Genomic DNA, 22,165 nt, shown 5'->3' with positions numbered 1-22,165 from the left:
CTTTCTTAAATCTTTCTTAAATCTCTCAGATATAGGACAGACACTTCAAAACATACTTCCTTTTTATTTTTTGGGACTATTTTGCCATGTTTGAATATGTTATTCAATGCGTTTCTATTGGCTAACAGCAGTAAGGCCAAATTCAGTGTTTTATAAAATAATTTTTTACATATTTTGGGGGGGATGCTTAATAACTTCTCTAGGATAGGGGGCAGCATTTTCACGTTTGGATGAAAAGCATGCCCAGAGTAAACTGCCTCCTACTCAGTCCCAGATGCTAATATATGCATATTATTATTAGTATTGGATAGACAACACTCTGAAGTTTCTAAAACTGTTTGAATCATGTCTGTGAGTATAACAGAACTTATTTGGCAGGCAAAACCCCGAGGACAAACCATTCAGATTTTTTGTTTGTTTGAGGTCACTCTCTTTTCAATGGGTTTCATTGGGAATCCAGATTTCTAAGGGACCTTCCTGCAGTTCCTATCGCTTCCACTGGATGTCAACAGTCTTTAGAAATTGGTTGAGGCTTTTCCTTTGAGGTATTAAGAAGTAGCCATGTTGAGAATGAGGCTCCAGTGAAGTGTACTGTTTGTTACTGTTACTGTTTGTATTGAACACAGATCATCCCGTCTTCAATTTTATCGATTATTTATGTAAAAAAATACCTAAAGTTGTATTACAAAAGTAGTTTGAAATGTTTGGACAAAGTTTACAGGTAACTTTTGAGATATTTTGTAGTCACGTTGTGCAAGTTGGAACCAGTGTTTTTCTGGATCAAACGCGCCAAATAAATGGACCTTTTGGATATATATCGACGGAATTAATCAAACAAAAGGACCATTTGTGATGTTTATGMGACATATTGGAGTGCCAACAGAAGAAGCTCGTCAAAGGTAAGGCATGAATTAAATCTTTATTTCTGCGTTTTGTGTCGCGCCGGGAGGGTTGAAATATGATGGTCTGGATTGTTAGCTAGGTTGCTATCCTCAGATAATACCATTGTTTGCTTTCGCCGTAAAGCATTTTAAAAATCTGACACGTTGGCTGGATTCACAACAAGTGTAGCTTTAATTTGGTATATTGAATGTGTGATTTCATGAAAGTAAATTTTTTAAAGTAATTTATTTGAATTTGGCACTCTGCATTTTCACTGGATGTTGGCCAGGTGGGACGCTATCGTCCCACATATCCCAGAGGGGTATAAATTAACCTTGGTATGATGATCTTAAAACAATGACATATGTTAGCTTAGTAGAAACCCAGCCCCGGGCCCTTAGGGGGTTTAGTACTGAAAAAACATGAAATGTCATTGGTACAACAATATTTTTATTTGGAGAGTTTGAGTTTTATGAGACTCATGAGTGATTTTACATAAAAAGGAATTAGTGATAATCAATGACTGTTGTTCAAATTCATTTCAGATGAATTACCCAACAATCCACCCCTATCACCACTCACTCACTGACTCAGTTCCTCACTCACTTATTCACTCACTCACCCAGTGACACACCCCACCCACAACCTTTGTGGGCGTCCTCCTCTATTCGTGTCTCTAAACAACCCATCGCCAGTCATTCATGTCAAACTGTGAAGGATCATTTGGGGAACAGCCTTTTTATTAATAAAATTTGAACTGTGGGTTAGTTTCTCTTTATTTCAGTGCCACCATGGTGAACACCATGTTAAAAATAAAAAGCGACATCTTGTTAAAAGGAATATCATAATGAAGACAATTAAAACAAATAATTTAAACGGGCATTAATGACCTCACAGCATTCTTATCAAACTCTCCCTCCGGGACTAAAATACAAAGAAAAATGGGCCAGGGTAAACAACAACTAAAACTGTGTAGTTATATCCACACTTTAGATAGACACTTCCCAAAGATTTTGGTTTGGTTTGAAGGGGGGATTGTCTCAAGTTTTTCCCTGTAGAGGAGCATCACGGCAATGCAGCGACAATAAATCTATTGAGGAGGAGAGTGAGAGCCTTGAAGACTCTACCTAGTGCACTGAGAATAGGGGCTCTGTCTGGACATTTGTTTTGGGGTGTCATGAAGTGCAAACCGTTATATCTCTGACCCTCCCTGTTCTAACTAACTTCATTTACCACCCTGGCAAATTAGCAGTGGTAAACTACACCTGAATACATAGCTGGGGTTTGTCCCGCCCTGTAAGTATACTAACATAGTTATTTTTCATTACAGTACAGTATAGAGCAAATAGTATCAATATAATTTTCATAATCTTTTTTCATATTGCACCATCAGAGTATGCGACACAGAGAAAGATCAACAGAGACTCCATTTCCTAATCAAAACGAGATATGTGCAAACATGACTAAGGACTTTATTAACCAAATCAATTCTTCCCTGTAATATCCACAAATAAAAGTGATTTCTCTTTTTATATATATATATTTATAGTAATAAGAATAATAAATCTTCACATTTGATAATTTCATAGTGTGACAAAAATGGTCAACTGGGCTGTCCAGTCGTTATCATAATCCTCTTAATCGTCTTTAATTGGTCAGTACCCATGCATCCATAGGAAATAGATTTTTTTCTTCAAAAAATTTATAATTTGAGAGCAGCTGACAAGTTTGGACTGGTGTCGATTGCTTCCATCCCAGATTTCTCCAAAGTTTCATTCAGTGTTTTAGAGGAAGTTTCCATAGAAAAAAATGACAAGCTCCAAATTATCATCTCATACTCCGGGAAAAAAGTTGTCCAGGTTCTAATTCAAATAGTGTAGTAATGGTAATAATTGATAATTTGTAATCAATAATTAATAATCATGAAAAGTTGAGAAGTAACAACAAATAATCACTGATTAATAATTAATGATTAACAATAATAATCAAGAATAAATCATGTTCCCTCATAACATAAATCTTTTGGCGAGCTCCGCGTGGAGTCATTTCAGATGAATGCATTTTCTCACAAGTTTAAAAAAACAAAGAAAGAAAGCTCCAAAAATAAATAAAAGAACATTAGTAAAAGGTACCCCTCCTTTAAGAAGAAAGGGGACATTATATACAGGACTGTTTGGTGAGAGTCAGTTTACTGCACTTGTAAGTGTAATAAGTCCAGTGTTAGTGTGAGTTTTAGTCTGGGCCCATGCCACTGATGTTATACCAGCGTGTAGGACTTTGCGTAGGGGTTGTTGGTCTGTTTGAGGTGTCCTCGTGAGTCAAGCAGGGACTCTTGGGAGGTGCTAAGCTTGGCGGCCTGGGCCAGCTCTGAGCCCTCTCTGTGGGGCAGGGTGACTGCTGAGCCGGGTTGCCACTGGGCCACTGGGTCCCTGCTGCTGGCCCTGCTGCTGGCCTGGGGGGCCTCCGTGGGAGTTGGGGGCGCCATGCGTGATGGCCGTTTCAGGGAGCGACTCTTCTGGGGCTCCAAGCAGGCCTGGCCCATGGCCCCCTCCCCCCCGGCGCCACCCCTCCCTCCAGTGCCCGAGCACGATATACCGCGGTTCAGCAGGAAGTCCATGCGCAGGTAAGGAGGCAGGTGCACTAGCTCGCCCCCTAAAGGACAAAGGAAGGAAAGAGAGGGGAGTTAGTTATGATGCATTGTGTTTTATGGACAACAACCCCATAGAATACACATATGGCCAGTGTAATTATGGAAAAATCGCAGTTCAAAACACTTCAGTGAAGAGAAATGACTGCTCCTGGGGGAAAGGTGAGATACAAGCTCATCACATCTTCCACACCAACCCACAAAACTAGGGTAGTTTATATGCCAAAGTCATCCATAGATTCTGACAGACTATTAAAGTATATTGCTTTGTCTAGTTATTGAGGTAATATGCCAAAGAATGTTCTTCATCTGAATTTGGCCTTGACCAACATGAAATGAAAATGGCAATATTTTACACTGTCATTAAACCCAACCAGATTCCATTATACTTATTAGGTTAATGTATGGAGAAGGAGACTGTTGCTTTTCTATAACATAAATAAGTAATGTTATAGATTTAAGACTCCAGCGCAGCTCATTACAAATGTATCTGAGTAAAGTCTACAGAGTTTAATAAAATATAACTAAAATGAACCAAAACTATATAGAATGAATAAGATGAAGACTTCATCAAAAAGACTGAATTCATGAGGTGAAGTGACCTCATAACAAGCGGCCTCAAACAGATTTAGGTTGCTCAATGTTCAAGCTTGGTCATCCTGCAATGGAGTTTTGTCAATAGAATAAGCTTCATTAATACATGACCTTAATTAATACATTAATTTATTCAAATCACTGTCTGCAAAACTCCACATTTGTTGCTGCAAGTAGCATTACTAGGGTTGCACTATTCTGGGAACTTTCAATAAATTCCCTGGTTATGCAGAAATCCTTGTTGGAAGATTACAGGTTTCATGTTTATTCCCTGGTGATTCCAGGAATCCTCCATCCGGGATTTCAGGAAAACCAGGGAATTTATTGAAAGTTCCCAGAATAGTGCAACCCTAAGCATTACTAGACCATTATCTTCAGAACAGTTAAATTGATATATCAGCAGTAAATATTTACGAACCCCTAACCCTGGGATATGATCTGGTTTGCCTAACATTTACGAGGGAGAGGGAAATGGCCCTGAATTGATACGTTTGGTCTGACTGACCAGCGTTGTGTTTTAAATGCATATTACAGAATTTGTTAGTTTTTATTGGCATATGAAGAACATAATAGCTTGAAATGTTACGACACAGAGTTATTCAATTCAGCTACAGTTCCGCATACAGGTAACAGACCATAGACTAACCCCACAGTCTATATATGAAGAAAGTATGTATCAGATCTTAAAGTGAACGTTAGGGTTAGGATTAGCGTTAGTGCTTGGGGGGGCCCTCAAACCATAGCATTACAAGCATGGTGAAGGCTAGCAAACATTAGCAACAGAGCTCAGAGTTAGCTACAGCTACAGCAGTTAGCTATTTGTCTACGTGGCCTCACCCGGTCTGTGAGCTTTGGGTGCGGCCATGTTCATGACTCGGCTAACATCCTGAGGCTTGGGCGGGGAGGCAGTGAACCTGCAGATGCCTGACTCGGAGGGTGTGCTGGACGTCAGGCTGTCTGTGTAGTCATTTGTGCCTGCTGTCATCTGCTCCGACGACGTATCCGAGATGAAGCACTCTGTGATGGTAAACTTGGCGTGCCGCAGCTGCTCCTCCATCTTGGCGTGCTCGTAGGCCCGCGCCAGCTCCTCGTAGGTGGACGAGGCGCTCTCTGTGGACACCATGCTGCTCCGTGCACGGTCTATACCAGGGGTTAGGGTTAGAGGCCATGTTAGTAGAGCAGTTAGGGGCTAACGCTAGCATTAGCATTGTTATAAACTGTTGGCATTGTTAAAAGTTCTATAGTAGGCCGATCTGTCTTTATTAAAGAGGTGAGCGGTGTTGTTATGGTTAAGGGTGATGTTACAGACATTCTTATATGGGGACTGTTATAGCGGTTGTTACAGACTTGTCTCATCTTCAGGTGCGTTGTTACCTGTGTCCTGAGATGGGCTGACGCTGTAGCTGTCACTCTCCTTGTCCACAGAGCCGGCCACCCGTGGCGTGGGCAATCTCCAGTCAGTGCTCAGGGTGTGGGCCGAGACTGGCGGGTGTGGTCGGTTCAGGGTCCACTGGCTAGCGTAGCGGTTGCGTGCAACAGGGCCTGCTTTGGCTGTGCGGCGGGCTGTGGGATCTGACAAGGAAAGATACAGAAAATGACATCACAGTCACACACCAGGGTGTTATGTCACATAACAAGGMTTCATCTTGAGTACTGCAATGCTCTGTTTTTTTAAGCTGACTGAGTGTTTTTAAGGGTGGCAGTAAGTGTGTATCTGGCAATAGCAATGACGGCTGGACACCCAATCCTCATATAAACCAACAAAAAGAAAACGCCCACCATCACAATATGTCACCTGGAGTTCATCTCAGGACCTCTTGTGTCCACACAAATACATATAGCTTACAATAACAGTGAGAAAACGGTTTGATTGGGTTGACTGCAGTCCTCCACAAATACATACATTTTTGATTGGATGCAATACACATACATAATCATTCATGTTTAGAATTGAAAATAATATAACAGCAATAATCACTGTGTTGAAAGTAAATGCTTATCACTGTGAACAACATCAGTGGAGATGGTAGGGGCAGTGCTCCTAATGCTTCTGATGACTCTCTGAGGACTGGAGCTGAATCAAACCAGTCTGTTGTCTGGAATCAACTCTAGCTGAATAAATTCCAGCTGTATGAATGCAATCCTGATCGCACTTATTAATTCTAGCTCCACCGCTAGTAAAGTAAAGAGGATGTCCATACTGGACTTACTGGTTCCTGGCCTAGCATCAGACACATCCACTAGAGGTCCGGTGGCCTGGGACAGGGACTGGTAGTGGACGGTGTGGGTAACCGTAGATGACTTCTGTTTCTGAGTCTCCCCAAAGTCATTGTCAGTCAGCAGCACTGTGGACCTGTCGTCTGAAATAGAGAGAATCATTTCACAAACATGGTCACCACAGTACGATGAGAATCGCCACAGTAGGTACTACTACCACATAGAAGGCCACAGATATGTGATATTCACATATTGTTATCCAATGTTACACAAGTTTCCCACTCGCATTTCCTACTTGGAAGCTCATTATGAGTTTTGACATGTCCGGGAGCTTTCCGGGAGTTTCAGTCCAAAGTTTCTGATAATTCAGAGAACACATGAAAGCAGCATAATGTATCAGTGTCCACTCACCGACTGTCTCCATGGTGTCTCTCTCCTCTATGAGCAGCTGGGCTCGGGGGATGTCGATGTGCATTCTAAGGGTCTGCTGCTGCTTGTTGATGGTGTCTGCAGGTCGTGTGTTTTTACTGGGGAACACAGGAAACAACATACACTGCTCAATAAAGACCTCATTACAGATATTCAGAAACTGGTGATTCTAATATGATTCTATAGATACAGTATTGAATGTTTTTTTATTCCATTAATGCATTAGACAATAGTAACTGTCTATAAAGTTATATGTCAAACTGCTCATGCTTACCTCATCAGCATCTCTGCCAAACTTTTCGCATCTACAGAGCAAATAAGAACAAAAATCACATTACATACAGATGATACTCACGCTATACTTGACAATAGATAAAGAAATTTTACAGAAATCTAACCAATCAGGTGTTGCCCTGTTGCTGCTGTGACCTCTCACCTCTGAGCCTCTTCAGTCTCTGTTCCCTCCTTCTCCTCCTGAGGACTAGCAGCAGGACGAAGACCAGCACGATTCCCACCAGCACACAGGAGATGATGGTCACCATCTTCAGACCCTCGTTACTGGACGTACTGTCCACAGTCACCGTTGGAGCCTTCACCAGTGGAGCAATGGTACCTTGAGACAGGTCATAGAGATGTCATTAGCTGACATAAACTATGACATGTGTTATGACAGCATTATGTAGGTTGATGTACAACACCCTCAGTGGGGCTGGGTAAATTAGGTTTTCAGGGGAATTGGAAGAGAGCCTGTAATGCGACTTCTGCTTTGGCGACACTTCATCTTAACTCCTCCTCTATATTTAGTGGATTGGTTGAATAGTGCAGAAGAGAAACTCCCTGACAGTTTTCTTTCTCGTCAGCACCAGAATGTGGGGCATCCCGCTCAGGCGTTTCTTTTACGCCTGCTACGTTAGGTTACTTGTACAATAACTAGAAGGTTGTCAAGTGTCGCAACCAGACCTGGTAGACGAGAGATTGACTGCAAAAAATCATCCAAACGCGAACACATATTAAGCCTATACAGCAGTGGAGGCTGGTGTGAGGAACTATAGGAGGACAGGCTCATTGTAATGGCTGGTAGTGGTTTCCATATGTTTGATGTGTTTAATACCGTTCCCATAATTCCATTCCAGCCATTACAATGAGCCAGTCCTCCTATAGCACCTCCCACGAGCCTCTTCTGCTATGCAGTGTCTGTCGATGAATAGTAAATACTAAATTAACTTTGTGTTAATGTTTAAAACATGAATCAAGCACCTGGCACAAGGTAACAGTGCCTCTACATCTTGCATCCCAATCTTAATGTATTTTCCATCAAACCCACCCAATCTGCTCCAACAAGCTGCTGCAGCCCTGCGCTAGCTGCAATCAGCACCTGACCTTCTGCCAAACTGGCAGTAATGCCCACTTGACAGAAGATCAACTCATCCTTCTTAGCTGAAAACTAAGCTCTTTTTTCCCCTTTTACACTTCCTGGATGGCTGGGGGGTTAGATGGATGTGGTGGGGACAAATAGACTAGGGTCTAGTGAAGGTGTGTGTGTGTGTGTGTGTGTGTGTGTGTGTGTTGTGTGTGTGTGTGTGTGTGTGTGTGTTGGTGTGTGTGTGTGTGTGTGTGTGTGTGTGTGTGTGTGTGTGTGTGTGTGTGTGTGTGTGTGTGTGTGTGTGTGTGTGTGGTGTGTGGTGGGTGGTTGCGTGCGTGAAATCGCCACGGCCACTGGAGTCAGCAGAACATCTACTTGAGGTACTTTACTGCCCCATTCATCAGTTAGGCCTAGAGCCTTTTAAAGCATGGACCAGGGAAAGACTAGCATGAGACAGCCACTTTAATGGCAGGGAGGAGAGAAGAGCTCCAAGGACCAGTAAATAGCTAAATATGAGGTAATTTCCTCCTCTAAGGCAGGTATACCGTAAATGAACGTTTTTGATGGAAACTCAGGCAGTTGTGACACAATTTTCAAGGAATGGTTAGGTAAATGACTTTTAAACTACAGTTCTTCATTCTTTATTCAGATATCCTGAATAAGTCACMATAAGCGTGTATAGACAAGTTAACTCACTGCCATCGTAGCTCAGAGTGGAAAACTTGACCCTCTTCTCTGCTGACCCGGCGCTGTTGAACACCTTCATCTGCAGTTCATACCAGGTGGCCTCGGCCAGGTCATACAGGATGTAGCTCTTGGTCAGAGAGGTGCGCTGGGCCGTGGTCCACGTGGGAGACTCCACCGAACGGTACTCTAACGTGAAGGACGTGATTGGACAGCCGCCGTTGTTCCAGCCAATCAGGTTGAGCCTGACACGCGTGGCATTGATACTGGTGAAGAGCTCCTGTTCTTTAGAGTACTGGGGTTCTGTTGGGGAGTGAGGATAGAGGAGTCAGACCACACAAACACTTCAATGAGAGGTCTTTCCATAAGAATGAGTTTTCCATTAATTGAGTAAAAGCAATGGGGTCACTATTTAATAAAAAACATATGTAAAAGAAAGTCACCATCTCCCTACCTTTCCCATGAGTCTTAGCCTCGATGATCTCACTGATGCGCCCTGGCCCCACAGCATTCTGGGCAGTCAGGGTGAACTTGTACCAGGTGCCACACTTCAGGTTCTCCAGTCGATAGGAACGCTCACTAGGGCTGATGGCAAAGTTGCCCCACTTCTCACTGTTGTCCTCTGAGTATTGCAGGATGTAGCCTGATATGTGAGAGAGAGGTTAGGATGTTACAGTGTTGCCTGCTATTTAATCAAGTCAGTAAGCTGTTGTCCAAGGGAAAACAAAAATCTCCAATAATAGTTAGTGTTGCTGCTAGCTGCGTTGGTGTCTGACCTCGTATGGAGCTGCCTCCGTTGTCTCCTGGTATCCAGGACAGAGTGATTGAAGTGGTGGTCGTCTTGGTAACGGTGAGACGAGGCTGGTCCGGGGGAACTAGAAGTAAAAATATGGATTTTATTTAAGTCCTTCTAACTCATGATGATATCCTTTCACTTCACAACCTATGATGAATACATGTCTATTTAGTATTGTTATGAACTGACCTGAAGACTGGTAAACTGGATTGTTCCACCACACACTAACTGACTTACCTTGAACCTGCAGGTTGAGGATGATTTTATCTGGCCCAAAATTGTTGCTAGCCACACAGGTGTAGTTCCCAGAATCCTCAGCTTTCACTGTGCGGATGACCAGGCTGCCGTTGCCCTGAACAATGCGTCTACTGTCAATCACAGCAGGGGCGGGGCTTCCATTGCTGAATCACAAATGTACGAAAGACAGTCAGACAATGAAGTACATCGAGATACACCAAAGAGAAAATCTTTGAAAAGTATTGGATAATGTTTCAATACCTTTATGTGTATAGGAATATGCGGCACATGTAAACAACCATTCTTTTTTAACATTCTGCTGATAAGTGTGAAAGGATACTGCAAACACACAAGGTCTTCAGTGAAAATTGACATTCCAAAGAGCCACTGTTTTTTAACTGGTATTTAGTGTGCGTTAAAAGTGACTCAAAACACGGTCTGTACTAAGTTCTACTGTCTGTCCTACATGCAGCATGATGTGTTGTACTCTGTACTCACGTCTCCTTGAGCCACTTGACCGTGGGGGCTGGGTCGCCCACCGCCTTACAGGGCAACACGATGTCCCTCATCCAGGGGGTGGTCACTGTGCCGTTGAATGTCAGGATCTGAGCAGGAGCTGCACACAAACACACCACAACCGGGTCAAATACTTTGGCTGACTTGATTTAGTTTTCCTGGTACAACAGAAGTAATGGAATAGACCCAAAGGTGGAAATCGATCCCAAATACTTTCAAGGGAAGCTCTATAAAAGCAGTGTAAACTGTTAGTTCTTTATCCAACTTTATTGAATTCCCCACCTCTTTGTCTACACCTGCACCCCTTAAGACATACAGAGCCCATCTCTGTGCTTAGACAGATATAAAGTGGTCTGTTTGCAGAGGTGTAAAAAGTATTCAATTGTCTTACTTGAGTGAAATTAAAGATACTTTAATGTAAAATGACAAAAGGAAAAATGAAAGTAACCCAGTAAAATACTACTTGAGGAAAAGCCTAAAAGTATCAGATTTTAAATGGACTTAAGTACAGTGGTGGAAAAAGTAGTCAATTGTCATACTTGAGTAAAAGTATAAAGTAAAAATAAATGCTATACCTCAAATTCCTTATATTTAGCAAACCAGACGGCACAATTTCCTTTTTTATTTTTTGACAGCCAGGGGCACACTCCAACACAATTTACAAAGGAAGAATTTATGTTTAGTGAGTCCACCAGATCAGAGGTGGTAGGGCAGTAGGGATAACCAGAGACGTGTGAATTTGACCCTTTTCCTGTACTGCTAAGCATTCAAATTGTAACTAGTACCTTTGGGTGTCAGGGAAAATGTATGGAGTAAAAATAACATAATTTTCTTTCGGAATGGAGTGAAGTAAAAGTAAAAGTAGTCGAAAATATAAATAGTAAAGTACAGATACCCCAAAAAAACACTTAAGTAGTATTTAAAAATATTTGTACTTACATTTTTAGGGATAGGGGGCAGCATTTTCACTTTGGATGAATAGCGTGCCCAGAGTGAACTGCCTCCTACTCTGTCCCAGATGCTAATACAGTGGGGAGAAGAAGTATTTGATACACTGCCGATTTTGCAGGTTTTCCTACTTACAAAGCATGTAGAGGTCTGTAATTTTTTATCATAGGTACACTTCAACTGTGAGAGACGGAATATAAAACAAGACAATGCCATGAAAAAATCACATTGTATGATTTTTAGTAATTAATTTGCATTTATTGCATGACATAAGTATTTGATACATCAGAAAAGCAGAATTTAATATTTGGTACAGAAACATTTGTTTGCAATTACAGAGATCATACGTTTCCTGTAGTTCTTGACCAGGTTTGCACACACTGCAGCAGGATTTTGGCCCACTCCTCCATACAAGACCTTCTCCAGATCTCTTCAGGTTTCGGGGCTGTCGCTGGGCAATACGGACTTTCAGCTCCCTCAAGATGTTCTATTGGGTTCAGGTCTGGAGACTGCTAGCTAGGCACTCCAGGACCTTGAGATGCTTCTTACGGAGCACTCCTTAGTTGCCCTGGCTGTGTGTTTCGGGTCGTTGTCATGCCTGGAAGACCCAGCCACGACCCATCTTCAATGCTCTTACTGAGGGAAGGAGGTTGTTGGCCAAGATCCGCGATACATGCCCCATCCTTCCTCCCCTCAAACGGTGCAGTCGTCCTGTCCCCTTTGCAGAAAAGCATCCCCAAAGAATGATGTTTCCACCTCCATGCTTACGGTTGGGATGGTGTTCTTGGGGTTGTACTCATCCTCTTCTTCCTCACACACGGCGAGTGGAGTTTGACCAAAAAGCTCTATTTTTTGTCTCATCAGACAACATGACCTTCTCCCCTTCCTCCTCTGGATCATCCAGATGGTCATTGGCAAACTTCAGACGGGCCTGGACATGCGCAGGCTTGAGCAGGGGACCTTGCGTGCGCTGCAGGATTTTAATCCAGACGGCGTAGTGTGTTATAATGGTTTTCTTTGAGACTGTGGTCCCAGCTCTCTTCAGGTCATTGACCAGGTCCTGCCGTGTAGTTCTGGGCTGATCCCTCACCTTCCTCATGATCATTAATACCCCCCGAGGTGAGATCTTGCATGGAGCCCCAGACCGAGGGTGATTGACCGTCATCTTGAACTTCTTCCATTTTCTAATAATTGCGCCAACAGTTGTTGCCTTCTCACCAAGCTGCTTGCCTATTGTCCTGTAGCCATCCCAGCCTTGTGCAGGTCTACAATTTTATCCCTGATGTCCTTACACAACTCTCTGGTCTTGGCCATTGTGGAGAGGTAGGAGTCTGTTTGATTGAGTGTGTGGACAGGTGTCTTTTATACAGGTAACGAGTTCAAACAAGGTGCAGTTAATATAGGTAATGAGTGGAGAAAGGATGGGGCTTCTTAAAGAAACTAACAGGTCTGTGAGAGCCGGAATTCTTACTGGTTGGTAGGTGATCAAATACTTGTCATGCATAAATATGCAAATTAATTACTTAAAAATCATACAATGTGATTTTCTGGATTTTTGTTTTAGATTCCGTCTCTTCCACAGTTGAAGTGTACCTATGATAAAAATTACAGACCTCTACATGCTTTGTAAGTAGGAAAACCTGCAAAATCGGCAGTGTATCAAATACTTGTTCTCCCCACTGTATATGCATATTATTATTACTATTGGATAAAAAACACTCTGAAGTTTCTAAAACTGTTTGAATGATGTCTGTGAGTATAACAGAACTCATATGGCAGGCAAAAACCTGAGAGAAAATCCAAACAGGAAATGGGAATTCTGAGGCTGGTCGATTTTCAACTCATCGCCTATTGAAATCCCAGTGGGATATGGATCTGTTTGCACTTCCTACGGCTTCCACTAGATGTCAACAGTCTTTAGAACGTTGAATGAAGCTTCTACTGTGATGTTGAGCCGGATGGGAGCTGTTTGAGTCAGTGGTCTGGCAGAGAGCCAGGTCCTGGTCACACGCATTCCACATGATATCGACTTGCGTTCCATTACTTCTATAGACACAAAGGAATTCTCCGGTTGGAACGTTATTGAATATTTATGATAACAACATCCTAAAGATTGATTCTATACTTAGTTTGACAAGTTTATTCGACCTGTAATAACTTTTTGAAGTTTTCGTCCGACGTTCGCCTGGACCTGCACGAGCGTTTGGATATGTGTACTAAACGTGCTAACAAAAGTAGCTACTTGGACATAAATAATGGACATTATCGAACAAAACAACAATTTATTGTGGAACTAGGATTCCTGGGAGTGCATTCTGATGAAGATCATTAAAGGTAAGGGAATATTTATAGTGTAATTTCTGATTTCTGTTGACTCCAACATGGCAGAGAATTTCCTTTTCTTTTTCTGAGTGCCGTCTCAGATTATTGCATGGTTTGCTTTTTCCGTAAAGTTTTTTAAAAATCTGACACAGCGGTTGCATTAAGAACAAGTGTATCTTTTATTCTATGTAAAACATGTATCTTTCATCAAAGGTTATGATGAGTATTTCTGTTATTTGATGTGGCTCTCTGCAATTTCTCTGGATATTTGAGGCATTTCTGAACATGGCGCCAATGTAAACTGAGATTTCTGGATATAAATATGCACATTATCGAACAAAACATACATGTATTGTGTAACATGATGTCCTATGAGTGTCATCTGATGAAGATCATCAAAGGTTAGTGATTCATTTTATCTCTATTTCTGCTTTTTTGACTCCTATCTTTGGCTGGGAAAATGGCTGTGTTTTTTGGACTTGGCGGTGATCTAACATAATCATATGTTGTGTTTTCACTGTAAAGCATTTTTTTTAATCGGACACGGTGGGTAGATTAACAAGATGTTTATCTTTCATTTGCTGTATTGGACTTGTTAATGTGTGAAAGTTACATATTTCAACAACAAAAAAATAAAAAAATCCCCGCGCTGCCTTTTCAGCGGAATGTTGTCGAGGGGTTCCGCAAGCGGAACGTGTGTCCTAGAAAGGTTAAGTACTTTACACCACTGTCTGTTTGGGACGAGGATGGTCAGGCAGTAGATTGATTTCTAAAACGCATCAGGTTGGAAACCACATGTATCACCCTTGCCTCTAACAGGATGAGAACGTCCAGATAATGGACCACTACACTGCCTACCACTGCTCACCATCAGCTTATCAGTTCTCACCAAGAAGCACAGTGCTGTTAGCTTATCAGTTCTCACCAAGCAACACAGTGCTGACAGCTTATCAGTTCTCACCAAGCAGAATAGTGCTGTTAGCTTATCCGTTTTCACCAAGCAGCACAGTGCTGTTAGCTTATCAGTTCTCACCAATCAGCACAGTGCTGACAGCTTATCAGTTCTCATTAAGCAGCACAGTGCTGACCGGGTGAAATAGCAGACTTATTTCATTAAGTTTGATGAGCTCGTTTCAACTACATTCACATCCTGAGATGGGAGTGGGGATAGTATGGTCTCCTCGTTTACTCATATTATCTAAATTCGTCCTGATGAAACTCTCTTCCAACTTTAGTCAATCTGAATAAGCTCTAAGTTAGGCAACTCATAGGCAGAGTTTCTCAGGGTTGTGCCCCTTTAAATGTTCTGATCAAGGCTTTGACAGAAAACATAACTCAATTACATCAGCACACATGCACACAGTGAAAATGAGCTGATGTATTTTGTGTCTTCTAAAAACATTCAGAGACTGAGACACCTCATCTTATTATCTGTTTCAGGATAATGAGAAGGGAAACCATAAGCTCCACCTACCCTCGGCCTGGGGCTTGACGGTGATGATGTCGCTGGCGTTGCCACGGCCGGCTGCGGTGACGGCCACCACCCAGATGCTGTACTGGCGGGCCCTGCTCAGGTTGGGGATGCGGTAGAAGAAGACGTCTGGAGCTGCTTCAAACTCACTGCTCACCTGTAGGAGGGGAGAGACCAACATGAAGTTAGCAGAGAGATACAGGACTTACTCCAAATGTCTGTACCAAGGTATCAATTATTAGAGTTGAACATTGATGTCACAGCCCTGACAATTTTAGATAGAGGGTTTATAAGCCAGCAGTACTTCATCAGTCTCCCTGTAGCTTTGTGCACCATGCAGGCTTCTTATCTAGTCTAGCCCTTGAACCTGGTGCCTCCCTCTCCTCCAATTATGTCAGGTCTCTTAAATCTACTGTATGTCCATCACTGACATGGATAGGGGGCAGCATTTTCACGTTTGGATGAAAAGCGTGCCCAGAGTAAACTCCCTCTTACTCAGTCCCAGATGCTAATATATGCATATTATTATTAGTATTGGATAGAAAACACTCTGAAGTTTCTAAAACTGTTTGAATCATGTCTGTGACTATAACGGAACTTATTTGGCAGGCAAAACCCCGAGGACAAACCATTCAGATTTTTTTTGTTTTTGGGGTCACTCTCTTTTCAATGCGTTTTCATTGGGAATCCAGATTTCTAAGGGACCTTCTTGCAGTTCCTACCGCTTCCACTGGATGTCAACAGTCTTTAGAAATTGGTTGAGGTTTTTCCTTTGAGAAATGAAGAAGTAGCCATGTTCAGAATGAGGCTCCAGTGAAGTGTACTGTTTGTTAGAGGCGCGTGACCAGAAAGCATGCTACACATTTTTTTCTGTTTGTATTGAACACAGATCATCCCGTCTTCAATTTTATCGATTATTTACGTTAAAAAATACCTAAAGTTGTATTACAAAAGTTGTTTGAAAAGTTTGGACAAAGCTTATAGGTAACTTTTGAAATATTTTGTAGTCACGTTGTGCAAGTTGGAACCAGTGTTTTTCTGGATCAAACGCGCCAAATAAATGGACATTTTGGATATATATCGACGGAATTAATCGAACAAAAGGAACATTTGTGATGTTTATGGGACATATTGGAGTGCCAACAGAAGAAGGTCGTCAAAGATAAGGCATGAATTATATCTTTATTTCTGCGTTTTGTGTCGCGCCGGGAGGGTTGAAATATGATGGTATGTGTTTGTTTGCTTGGTTGCTATCCTCAGATAATAGATAATAGACGCTACCGTCCCACATATCCCAGAGAGGTTAAATCTACTGTATGTTCATCACTGACATGCCTTCATCCCTGTACTCTGAAACCCAGTACTCTGTACCCTCCTTACCGTGGGGTGTGGGTTAGAGCAGAAGACTGTGTATTTCCTGATAATGCCGTTGCGTTTGAGAGGAGGGAGCCACGACACAAACACCACCGAGTTAGACGCCGCCGCTGCCTTCACCCCAGCCGGAGGACCAGGAACTGGTGAGGGAGAACAGTGAAATAGGGAAATATACATTATCACCCTTATCCTCGTTTTGTGTATCATCTAAGGAAACCACTCTGTATTTAAGTTTTGCCAGTGTCAAAATCAGTCATTCCAATAACCGTGCCTGAACGTCTGATGCTACAGTGCGATCTGCAATATGCAGGAGCTGCAGTTTTTCAGCTACCTATGTGAGTCTTCTGCACCAACTGTCAACAAAAATGGATGTAATTTCACACCAAATTCAAACAGAAGTCCTGTCATAATTATTTCTACTTTTCAAAACACTCTTCCATAATGCAAGAGGGGATATGCAAATCTAGGCACGGTTGACCTACCACAGTTGACCCCTGACCTCTAGTATGATTAGTATGATGCAGTTCCCCCTACACAGTGATCTAAGGTCAGTTTAGCATCTTCCCCCTAATAGTTAAGGTTAGAATTTAGAGAGCGTAAGCTGATCCTAGATCAGTGCCTGAAGTCTTCTGGTCTACTGCTGTGCGTACCGTCCTCCTTGGTGCGGGTGAAGATTTGCTCGCTGCGCACCCCGTCCCCGGCCCGGGTGAAGGTCAGCACCTGGATGCTGTAGTTGGTGTACTTCTCCAGACCATCCAGCTCCAGAGACGGCTTAGAGGTGGTCACGTTACGGATCTCCCCCAGCTCTGAGATAGTACAAGGAGAGGAAGGGATAGATGGCAATGAGAGGAAATAAGGCAGAAAGAGAAGTAGGGAGCAAGGAAAACAAGGATGTCAAATGCAGAATTACTGTAAATGTCAACTAACTTAGATGAAAAGTTGCTTGTGCGCTACAGGTAAATACAAAACATTAAGAACACCTGGTCTTTCCATGACATAAACTGACCAGGTGAATCCAGGTGAAAGCTATGATCCCTTATTGATGTCACATGTTAAATCCATTTCAATCAGTGTAGATGAAGGGGAGGAGACAGGTTAAAGAATMATTTTTAAGCCTTGAGACAATTGAGACATGGATTGGGTATGTGTGCCATTCAGAGGGTGAATGGGCAAGACAAAATATCCAAGTGCCTTTGAACGGGGTATGGTAGTAGGTGCCATGCGCKCTGGTTTGTGTCAAGAACTGCAACGCTGCTGGGTTTTTCACACTCAACAGTTTCCTGTGTGAAGCAGTAATGGTCCACCTTCTAAAGGACATACAGKCAACTTGACACAAATATGGGAAGCATTGGGTTCAACATGTGCTAGGTGGAATGCTCTCGACACCTTGTAGAGTCCATGCCCTGACGAATTGAGGCTGTTCTGAGGAAAAAGAGGGTGCAACTAAATATTAGGAAGGTGTTCCTAATGTTTTGTACACTCAGTGAACACTTGTATAGTATAACACATACAGTACCCGCCAGAAGTTTGGACACACCTACTCATTGCAGGGTTTGTCTTTATTTTTACTATTTTCTACATTGTAGAATAATAGTGAAGACATCAGAACTATGAAATAACACATATGGAATCATGTAGTAAGCAAAAAAAGTGTTAAACTGACCAAAATATATTTTAGATTCTTCAAAGTAGCCACCCTTTGCCTTGATGACAGCTTTGCACACTCTTGGCATTCTCTCAACCAGCTTCACCTGGAATGCTTTTCCAACAGTCTTGAATGAGTTCCCACATGTGCTGAGCACTTGTTGGCTGCTTTTCCTTCACTCTGCGGTCCAACTCATTCCAAACAATCTCAATTGGGTTGAGGTCGGGTGATTGTGGAGACCAGGTCATCTGATGCAGCACTCCATCACTCTCTTCTTGGTCAAATAGCCCTTACACAGCCTGGAGGTGTGTTTTGGATCATTGTCCTGTTGAAAAACAAATGATAGTCCCACTAAGCGCAAACCAGATGGGATGGCGCATCACTGCAGAATGCTGTGGTAGCCATGCTGGTTAAGTGTGCCTTGAATTCTAAATAAATCACAGACAGTGTCACRAGAAAATCACCCCCACACCCTCACACCTCCTCCTCCGTGCTTCATGGTGGGAACCACACATGTGGAGATCCTCCGTTCACTTACTCTGCGCCTCACAAAGACACGGCGATTGGAACCAAAAGTCTCAAATGTGGACTCATCTAATGTCCAATGCTCGTGTTTCTTGGCCCAAGCAGCTCTCTTCTTCATATTGGTGTCATTAGTAGTGGTTTCTTTGCAGCAATTCAACCATGAAGGCCTGATTCACGCAGTCTCCTCTGAACAGTTGATGTTTAGATGTGTCTGTTACTTTTATTTATTTGGGCTGCAATTTCTGAGGCTGGTAACTCTAATGGACTTATCCTCTGCAGCAGAGGTAACTCTGTGTCTTCCTTTCCTGTGTCGGTCTTCATGAGAGCCAGTTTCATCATAGTGCTTGATTGTTTTTGAAATGTTCCAGATTGACTGATCTTCATGTCTTACAGTAATGATGTACTGTAACTTCTCTTTGTTTATTTGAGCTGTTCTTGCCATAATATGGACTTGGTATTTTACCAAATAGGGCTATCTTCTGTATACCACCCCTACCTTGTCACAACACAACTGATTGGCACAAACGCATTAAGATGGAAAGAAATTTCCAAATTAACTTTTAACAAGGCAATTGTTAATTGAAATGCATTCCAGGTGACTACCTTATGAAGATGGTTGAGAGAATGCCAAGAGTGTGCAAAGCTATCGTCAAGGCAAAGGGTAGTTACTTTGAATAATCTTTGAAACACTTTTTTGGTTACTACATGATTCCATATGTGTTATTTCATAGTTTTGATGTCTTCACTATTATTCTACAATGTAGAAAATAGTAAAAGAAGACAAACCCTGGAATGAGTAGGTGTGTCCAAACTTTTGACTGGTACTGTACATAAAATAATATGTCCAAGGATGTCATAGCAGTGATAGCACAGCCTTGAATCAAAACATGGACACAAATACAGGATTAAAAAGCCCATCCTAGGGTCTGTTCTGGTGTGTCTGCCCTTGACTCTGACGATGCTTCTCTAAGTGTTGAATAATGGATGTCTCTCCCTCTCTCTTTCTCTATCTTCCCCTCCTCTACTGCAGTCTGGATTAGAGTCACAGTCTGTTAATGCTCCATCCTCCCTGTTAGTACACTTCCTTCTTCTCCCTCTCTTTTAATGCAGCCATTCAAACACGAACTGTCCCAAAGCAGCCATAGCATATGAAGAGATCTGGAATCTACTAATCTATGGCTCTATAACGCCTTCATCTATAGTTGTGTTGTGGGCTAATCAGAACAGTTCTCTGAGATATAACAGGAAGTTATAGGTTTATGAGTCATAATAGTGTGATTTGGAAACGTGCAGTAAAATATATGCTGTATACTACAATAGCTGTGATCAATGAATTCTGACTCACTGTACTGTAGGTACTGTGCATTCGGGAAGTATTCTGACAATTTCCCTTTTTCTACATTTTGTTAGTTTACAGACTTATTCTAAAATGGATTAAATAAAACACTTTCCTCATCAATCTACACACAATACCTTATAATGACAAAGCAAAAACAGGTTTAGAGATTTTTGCAAATGTATTACAAATAAAAAACAGAAATACCTTATTTACATAGGTATTCATTTGCTATGAGATTCGAAATTGAGCTCAGGTGCATCCTGTTTCCATTGATCATCCTTGAGATGTTTCTACAACTTGATTGGAGTCCACCTGTGGTAAATTCAATTGATTGGACATGATTTGGAAAGGCACACACTTGTCTATATAAGGTCAAAAACCAAGCCATGAGGTCGAAGGAATTGTCCGTAGAGCTCCAAGACAGGATTGTGTCGAGGCACAAATCTGGAGAAGGGTACCAAAATATTTCAGCAGCATTGAAGGTCGCCAAGGACACAGTGGCCTCCATCATTCTTAAATGGAAGACATTTGAAACCACCAACACTGAGCAATCGAGGGAGAAGGGCCTTGGTCAGGGAGGTGACCAAGAACCTGATGTTCACTCTGACAGAGCTCCAGAGTTCCTCTGTAGAGATGGGAGAACCTTCCAGAAGGACAACCATACCTGCAGCACTCCACCAATCAGGCCTTTATGGTAGAGTCGCCAGACGGAAGCCACTACTCAGTAAAAGGTACATGACAGCCCACTTGGAGTTTGTCAAAAGGCACCTAAAGGACTCTCAGACCATGAGAAATACAATTCTCTGGTCTGATGAAACCAAGATTGAACTCTTTGGCCTGAATGCCAAGTGTCACGTCTGGAGGAAACCTGGRACCATCCCTACGGTGAAGCATGGTGGTGCCAGCATCATGCTGTGGGGATGTTTTTCAGTGGCAGGGACTGGGAGACTAGTCCGGATCGAGGGAAAGATGAACAGAACAAAGTACAGAGAGATCCTTGATGAAAACCTGCTCCAGAGCGCTCAGGACCTCAGACTGGTGTAAGGTTCACCTTCCAACAGGACAATGACCCTAAACACACAGCCAAGACAACGCAGGAGTGGCTTCGGGACACTCAATCGAACATCTCTGGAAAGACCAGAAAATAGCTGTGCAGTGACGCTCCCCATCCAACCTAACAGAGCTTGAGAGGATCTGCAGAGAAGAATGGGAGAAACTCCCCAAACACAGGTGTGCCAAGCTTGTAGCGTCATACCCAAGAAGACTCGAGGCTGTAATCGCTGACAAAGGTAGGTGCTGACAAAGGTATTGAGTAAAGGGTCTGAATACTTATGTAAATGTCATATTTCCATTTTTTTTTTTTTTATACATTTGAAAACATTTATAAAAACCTGTTTTTGCTTTGTCATTATGGGGTATTGTGTATAGATTGATGAGGGGGAAAAAATWATTTAATCAATTTTAGAATAAGGTTGTAATGTAACAAAATTTGGAAAAAGTCAAGGGGTCTGAATACTTTCCGATTGCACTGTATATGAAATCCATAAAATGGCTGATAAATATACACCATTGATGGGTGCTGAGTTGATTACTGCAGTGACAGACTGGTGCCAAATGTTTAGAGCAGTGTTGATGGATAAGACACAGATCCTCCACCATCTTAGAAAAAGGGCCTATAGCCCCCTCTGCTGGTGCATGAGGTAAACAACCCATGATACTTTCCCAACAAAAACATTTATATTGCTCACACTTAAAATATATGAAGAACACAACAGGCCCTGGCTGTGGGTTTAGAGAAGTGTCTTTGACAATAAATACATCAATGTGATTTCTATCACACATATCGCACATTCTTAGTATATATTTTCCGTGTATATATGGATTGCATTTGGATTACTGATACAGTGTTATTTGGGTTGTTCATTTAATTCCTTCTGACATTTCTTAATTTTAGATTTTAGATTATTTGTATACTTGTTTGACATTTTACTGCACTATTAGGAGCTAGACATTTTACTGCACTATTAGGAGCTAGTAACACAAGCATTTTGCTGCACCCACTATAACATCTGCTAAAAACTGTGTACGCGACCAATAGACTTTGATTTGATTTGACATAATGAGTGACATCTTTCATTTAAATGAATAAGATATGTATTCATATGAATTGTCGTCA

At 42.1% G+C, this 22,165-nt stretch overlaps 1 protein-coding gene across 1 annotated transcript in view; it reads right to left on the bottom strand.

The window, feature by feature from the left end:
• Positions 1-1,314: 1,314 nt before the first annotated feature.
• The window catches only part of LOC111950685 (cell adhesion molecule DSCAM-like), a 200,028-nt gene continuing 179,177 nt past the window's right edge, over positions 1,315-22,165 (bottom strand). The window contains 15 exon segments of the mRNA XM_023968476.2: positions 1,315-3,534; positions 4,961-5,263; positions 5,498-5,695; positions 6,334-6,483; positions 6,752-6,867; positions 7,044-7,074; positions 7,206-7,382; positions 8,829-9,119; positions 9,271-9,459; positions 9,593-9,691; positions 9,850-10,013; positions 10,348-10,465; positions 15,110-15,263; positions 16,487-16,620; positions 17,131-17,286. Of these exon segments, the coding sequence (XP_023824244.1) occupies positions 3,140-3,534; positions 4,961-5,263; positions 5,498-5,695; positions 6,334-6,483; positions 6,752-6,867; positions 7,044-7,074; positions 7,206-7,382; positions 8,829-9,119; positions 9,271-9,459; positions 9,593-9,691; positions 9,850-10,013; positions 10,348-10,465; positions 15,110-15,263; positions 16,487-16,620; positions 17,131-17,286 (2,675 nt within the window). The 3' untranslated portion in view covers positions 1,315-3,139.

Source organism: Salvelinus sp. IW2-2015, linkage group LG23, assembly GCF_002910315.2.
Source record: "Salvelinus sp. IW2-2015 linkage group LG23, ASM291031v2, whole genome shotgun sequence".
NCBI classification, from domain to species: domain Eukaryota; kingdom Metazoa; phylum Chordata; class Actinopteri; order Salmoniformes; family Salmonidae; genus Salvelinus; species Salvelinus sp. IW2-2015.
Note: the sequence above shows the minus strand (reverse complement) of the source record. Positions and strands in the feature narration are given on the sequence as shown.